This window comes from Scomber scombrus, chromosome 23 (assembly GCF_963691925.1).
Source record: "Scomber scombrus chromosome 23, fScoSco1.1, whole genome shotgun sequence".
In the NCBI taxonomy this organism is placed as follows: domain Eukaryota; kingdom Metazoa; phylum Chordata; class Actinopteri; order Scombriformes; family Scombridae; genus Scomber; species Scomber scombrus.
In genome coordinates this window covers 10789-17500 of record NC_084992.1, presented here as the reverse complement: position 1 = coordinate 17500, position 6712 = coordinate 10789, and the positions used below count along the sequence as shown (strand labels likewise).

Genomic DNA, 6712 nt, shown 5'->3' with positions numbered 1-6712 from the left:
GGTCCTCTGAAATGAGGCCAACCAGGAAGTAACTTAAAACTGCATTCTATCAAAAGGCCACCAGGGGGCGACCGTTTTGGTGTCAAAAGGACTTCCGTCTCTATACAAGTCAATGGAGAATTCACCAACTTCTCACTTGATTTCTAACCTCAGTAAACGTTTTCAAAATGTGTTTATGGTCTCAATCGCTAGTTTAAAGCCTTCTTCAATGCAGTATGATGTTCATTTGGGACATTTTGGCCTCCCTGATTTTATATGTGACGATAAAGCAGGGTATGCATTAGGGCGTGGCTACGTGGTGATTGACAGGTTGATTGGTTCACAGGTTCAGGAGGGCGCCTCATGCTCCTCCTGATGCCCATATAAGTAGAATCCCTGGTTTTATTTTTCCCAGCATGCACCTGAAATGTTCAAGATGGCGCTGCTCAGATCCGATACTATTGGCCTCCGAGCAGCAGTCCACAAACCAATGGGTGACGTCACGGATGTTACGTCCATTATATATACAGTCTATGATACACACACACAGACACACCGAGACACACAGAGACACACACTGTAGAGACACACACTGTAGAGACAGACACACAGAGACACACAGAGACACACACTGTAGATACACACACAGACACACACACACACACACACACACACACACACAGACACACACTGTACTGCAGAGACAGAGTGAAAGGTGTGTTTACCTTTGTCAGAGGACAGCTGTGCGGCTCGTCCAGCATCTCAGAGTAGATGTCCCGTCGTCTTCGCTGTCCTCGCCTCCACACAAGCTCCATCAGTTTCCATGACAACACACACACACACTGCTGCTTCACGACACTGGGGAGCAGACTGAGACAGACAGGACTGAAGGTGAGTCTGTGGTGATTGGATGGAGCCATGATCACCTGTATTAGGAGACTGTCATGTGACATTTACGGGAGAAAAGACCAAAGAGTATGTGGACCAACGCTAATGTAACTTCCTGTCAATGTCCACATGTTACATACTTAGAGTTTCTTTCCAAAATTAAAAAAACTTCAGACTTCTTACTGGTTCTAACTGATGACATCACATCATCCCAATCCTTTCACCATTTTCATTGGTTCCCTGTTTGGTGTCGGATTGATTTAAATAATTTATTGATTTTCCTTCCTCAGGTGGAACCACTCCTTCCTCAGGTGGAACCACTCCTTCCTCAGGTAGAACCATTCCTTCCTCAGGTGGGACCACTCCTTCCTCAGGTGGAACCACTCCTTCCTCAGGTGGAACCACTCCTTCCTCAGGTAGAACCATTCCTTCCTCAGGTGTCCTTCCTCAGGTGGGACCATTCCTTCCTCAGGTGGAACCATTCTTCCCTCAGGTAGAACCATTCCTTCCTCAGGTGGAACCACTCCTTCCTCAGGTGGAACCATTCCTTCCTCAGGTGGAAGCACTCCTTCCTCAGGTGGAACCACTCCTTCCTCAGGTGGAACCACTCCTTCCTCAGGTGGAACCACTCCTTCCTCAGGTGGAACCATTCCTTCCTCAGGTGGGACCATTCCTTCCTCAGGTGTCTTTCCTCAGGTGGAACCACTCCTTCCTCAGGTAGAACCATTCCTTCCTCAGGTGGGACCATTCCTTCCTCAGGTGGGACCATCCCTTCCTCAGGTAGAACCATTCCTTCCTCAGGTAGAACCATTTCTTCCTCAGGTAGAACCACTCCTTCCTCCCTCAGGTGGGACCATTCCTTCCTCAGGTAGAACCAGTCCTTCCTCAGGTGGGACCATTCCTTCCTCAGGTAGAACCAGTCCTTCCTCAGGTGGGACCATTCCTTCCTCAGGTAGAACCATTCCTTCCTCAGGTGGGACCATTCCTTCCTCCCTCAGGTGGAAGCACTCCTTCCTCAGGTAGAACCATTCCTTCCTCAGGTGGAACCATTCCTTCCTCAGGTAGAACCATTCCTTCCTCAGGTGGAACCATTCCTTCCTCCCTCAGGTGGAAGCACTCCTTCCTCAGGTAGAACCATTCCTTCCTCAGGTGGAACCATTCCTTCCTCAGGTAGAACCATTCCTTCCTCAGGTAGAACCAGTCCTTCCTCAGGTGGGACCATTCCTTCCTCAGGTAGAACCATTCCTTCTTCAGGTAGAACCATTCCTTCCTCAGGTAGAACCATTCCTTCCTCAGGTAGAACCATTCCTTCCTCAGGTGGGACCAGTCCTTCCTCAGGTGGGACAGGTGGTTTTCATATTAATACAGTAAATACTATTAATAATATCTCTGCTGGTCTCTTGTCTCAGGATCTAGGTTCCTTCTGCCTCTCCTGGTAACCCTGAAGTTAAACTCACCTGTTCACACATGTCACATGTTCTCCTCACCTGTGTGTGAGCTGGGAGCTCAGGTGGCAGCTCCACAGGTACTCGGACACGCCCGTGTTCCTCTCCAGCAGTAACCGTGGTAACGCTCCGTCTCCGGGGCAGCTGTAGTCGGGCTGAGACCCCCCCACCCTGCTGAAGGCGGTAACCCTCAGGGTGGACCGTAGACAGGTGCAAAGCATGCTGGGAGGAAAGTCAGGAGAGGGCCGGTACAGGAAGTGTACGTGATGGAGCTGCAGGGAGGACATTCAATACAACTCAAAACATTTTTATTCTTTGTCTTTAAGTGAGAGACAGTTTGTCTTTAACTCAGTGACAGTGTGATTTGAATGAGTGAATGAATGAGTGAATAAGTGAATGAATGAATGAATGAGTGAGTGAATGCATGAGTGAATGAACGAGTGAAGGAATGAGTGAATGAATGAGTGAGTGAATGAGTGAGTGAATGAGTGAGTGAATGAATGAGTGAATGAATGAGTGAATGAATGAGTGAATGAGTGAGTGAATGAATGAGTGAATGAATGAGTGAATGAACGAGTGAGTGAATGAGTGAGTGAATGAATGAGTGAATGAATGAGTGAATGAGTGAGTGAATGAATGAGTGAATGAATGAGTGAATGAACGAGTGAGTGAATGAATGAGTGAATGAATGAACAGTGGTGCCTGTCTCACCTCCACAGTGTCTCCTGCTCTCAGCTTCCTGCTCAGCGTCGGCTGATAGGCCAGGCACAGACCCACCGTCCTGTCAATCATGTACAGCCCCGCCCCCTCGCTCACCACCTGAGTCACAGTGCCCTATCAGAGGAAAGGGGCGGGGCTTACACACAGGTATCATTCTGACAGCCAATCAGAGCGCTGTCTCCTCTCTGTCTCACCTGGTAGCTGATGACCCTGGACTCCTTCATCCTGACAGCTGATTGGACGGAGTCTGTCTCTGGCTCCGCCTCCTCCTTTTCCTCAGAGTGTGACATCATCACAGTTGGGGGCGTGTCCGCAGGTGTGTGTGTGTGCTCCTGTGTGTGTGTGTGTATCTCAGAGCGCTCGCTCACACACAGGATGTTGTTTCCTCTCCAGCCTCGCAGGACACACACACGCAGAGCCGTCACACACACACGCTGACCGACACACACACACCGAGACATCCACAGCCTGCTGCTGTCCTGCACACAGACAGATAGATAGACAGGTAGACAGGTAGAGAGACAGACAGGTAGATAGACAGGTAGACAGGTAGAGAGACAGACAGGTAGACAGACAGTTAGACAGACAGACAGACAGTTAGACAGACAGGTAGACAGACAGGTAGACAGACAGGTAGACAGACAGGTAGACCGGTAGACAGACAGGTAGACAGACAGGTAGACAGACAGGTAGACCGGTAGACAGACAGGTAGACAGACAGGTAGACAGACAGACAGGTATACAGACAGGTAGACAGACAGGTAGACCGGTAGACAGACAGGTAGACAGACAGGTAGACAGACAGACAGGTAGACAGACAGGTAGAGACAGACAGGTGTACCTTAACCAGCACAGGTAGAGTATGTGATTCATCTTTCAGACTGAAGCAGAAAAACGTTGTTCCACCAACGACCAGCAGAGGGCAGACTGACCCCACCTCACCATAGACTGACAGCCTCTGTCCACGAGCCCTGAGAGACAGACAGGTGAGAGACAGACAGGTAGAGAGAGACAGACAGGTGAGAGACAGACAGGAGAGAGAGAGACAGGTAGAGAGACAGACAGGTGAGAGACAGTCAGACAGACAGACAGGTAGAGAGACAGGTGAGAGACAGACAGGTAGAGACATACAGACAGACAGGTGTGAGGTCACCATGACTCACTTGTGCTGTAACCAATCAGCAGCCTCTCTGACTCCGACCGCTCCGCTAAGCCCCGCCCCTCCAGGAGCAGGAGCCAATCCCTGCTCAGGACCGGGCAACAGCAGGACGGGAGAGCCAATTAGCTCCACCCATCCTCCGGCCTGCTGCCCCGGGGCATTATGGGGGATGTAGTTCCAGTGAGGCAGTAAGACAGGCAGCCGTAGGCAGCCAGGAGAGACAGACAGGTCCTCACAGCGCACACTGCCGCTGCTGTCCGTCAGCCGCAGCTCCCCGTCCCGCCCCTCCGTCAGACAGCCAATCAGCAGCAGGTTCACCCGCGGCAGGGCGCTGTTACCCGGCAACCCAAGCTCCGCCTCCCTCGCCCACGCTCGCTGCTGATTGGTGCTCCAGGACAGGTTACTGACGCAGGCCAGGTGCTGCTGGGAGAGAAGCTCAGAGACGCTCACCGGCCTGCAGGGGTCAGAGGTCAGGGGTCAGGTGTACAAAAAATACACAGGACTACAAACATGGCGCTGACAGGTGAGTCTGACAGGTGAGTGTGACAGGTGAGTGTGACAGGTGAGTCGTACCTGTAGCTGACAGGTAAACTGTGAGAGACGGACAGCTGCTCAGAAATCTTCTCCACCAAACTCACAGTCAGCTGACAGCAAACACCTGAAACCAATAATCAATAACTGATCAATAACCAGATGAAATGTGATCATTAGATCCTTTATTTAATATAAAGTTATAATGTAAGATCATGCCAAACTAGTTGATATGGTGTTTTATTGACAATTTACTGTTTTTAAGCAAGTTGAATTATTTGGTACAAAGTTTTTATGGTTACACCACTTAGACATTTTTGCAATAATCCTCTAATATATTCTCTCTAAATGGATTAAAAGCAGAAATTTGATGCTGGGTCCACAAAAAAAGAATGTGTGCAAGTTATTCATACGTTTATTTTTACATTTAAAACCTTTAAATTTAAATAAACCACATGGACACTAAACATTTATATAAGAGTGAACTTTACTTTTATCATTATAGTAAAACTGTTAATATAAATAAATGTTAATATAAATAACTGTTAATATAAATAACTGTTAATATAAATAAATGTTCATATAAATAACTTAATATAATGTAATATAATCAGTGTTAATATTAAACAGTAGAATATTATTCAGAATAAACTATTGATGGGTTAAATCAGTAAACTGATAGATGTGATTGACAGGTGAGAGCTGCTGGAAGCTGATTGGATGACTGACCTGTCAGAGGGGCGGGGCCAGAGAGAACAGGAAGTAGCTGATCAGTGATGAAGACGAAGAGGCTCTTCATCCAGCTGGACTCCTGCAGGGGGGGGGGGGGGTAATATTGTGTTCTATATATGAACTGGTTTATAATCTATAATACTCTGGTTTATAATGGTTTTAATGGTTTAACTGGCTACTGCTTTATTTTGAAAAGGTTTGAAAGCACACTGCATATTTCTTGTGAAGAGGACATTTTATTTTGGAGGGTTAGAGGCTGTTTGTTTTAATAATCAAAAATAAAGATTAAAGCCTTTTAATCTATGGACATAATAATGCAGAACAGACTGTTATTAGACTCCATATATAACTATTCATATATAGAACTATTCATATATATAACTATTCATATATATAACTATTAATATATATAACTATTCATATATATAACTATTAATATATATAACTATTAATATATATAACTATTCATATATAGAACTATTCATATATATAACTATTCATATATAACTATTCATATATATAACTATTCATATATATAACTATTCATATATATAACTATTAATATATATAACTATTCATATATAACTATTCATATATATAACTATTCATATATATAACTATTCATATATATAACTATTAATATATAGAACTATTCTGTAACTATTCAGAGTTATAACAGTCTGTGTTATTGATCTAAACCGGAAGCTACAAGAGAAAGCTTCCTGTTCTGCTTTATTATTTATTATCAGATGATGAAACTAGTTTACTCACCGCTCCGGGTCCGGGTCTACACTGATCCAGAACCTGCTGCAGGTCCTCCATGATCCGGGTCTGAGTTAGCCCTGGTCCGACCGGGTCTGACCGGGTCTAGGTCCAGGTCCGAGTCCGGGTCTAAGTTAGTCCTCCAGTTTCTTCTTCTCTTCAAACAAACCCGCGCTTTCGCCCCCTGCACTTCCGGTTATCTCTCTAAGTACTTCCGGTACTACGGTGTCCCTTCAGGTTCAGTACACGCTGCTGCGCATGCGCGTTGAGCAGACAGATGTTAAACCTTAAATCCCACATTTAATCATAATAATAATAATAATAATAATAATAAGAAGAAGAAGAAAAAGAAGAGGGTTCCCTAACCCTAACCCTTTATGTATGTATTTATTTATTTATTTTTATTTATTTATTTATTTTGTTTTATTTATTCTTTGGTACCCTCCTCCTATAATTGGAGAGCAGGATGTTTCTCCTGCAGGGTTCAGGGAACCAC

At 45.6% G+C, this 6712-nt stretch overlaps 1 protein-coding gene across 1 annotated transcript in view; it reads right to left on the bottom strand.

Annotated features, from left to right (window-relative positions):
• ctc1 (CTS telomere maintenance complex component 1) overlaps positions 1-6344 on the bottom strand; it is an 18894-nt gene extending 12550 nt beyond the window's left edge. Inside the window, exons 1-9 of the mRNA XM_062445257.1 lie at positions 6226-6344; positions 5452-5533; positions 4765-4849; positions 4196-4645; positions 3874-4003; positions 3227-3511; positions 3024-3146; positions 2355-2584; positions 705-849 (exon numbers count right to left, since the gene is read on the bottom strand). Coding sequence (XP_062301241.1) covers positions 705-849; positions 2355-2584; positions 3024-3146; positions 3227-3511; positions 3874-4003; positions 4196-4645; positions 4765-4849; positions 5452-5533; positions 6226-6276 — 1581 coding nt within the window. The 5' untranslated portion in view covers positions 6277-6344. The remainder of the gene's footprint in view (positions 1-704; positions 850-2354; positions 2585-3023; positions 3147-3226; positions 3512-3873; positions 4004-4195; positions 4646-4764; positions 4850-5451; positions 5534-6225) is intronic.
• Positions 6345-6712: the final 368 nt, after the last annotated feature.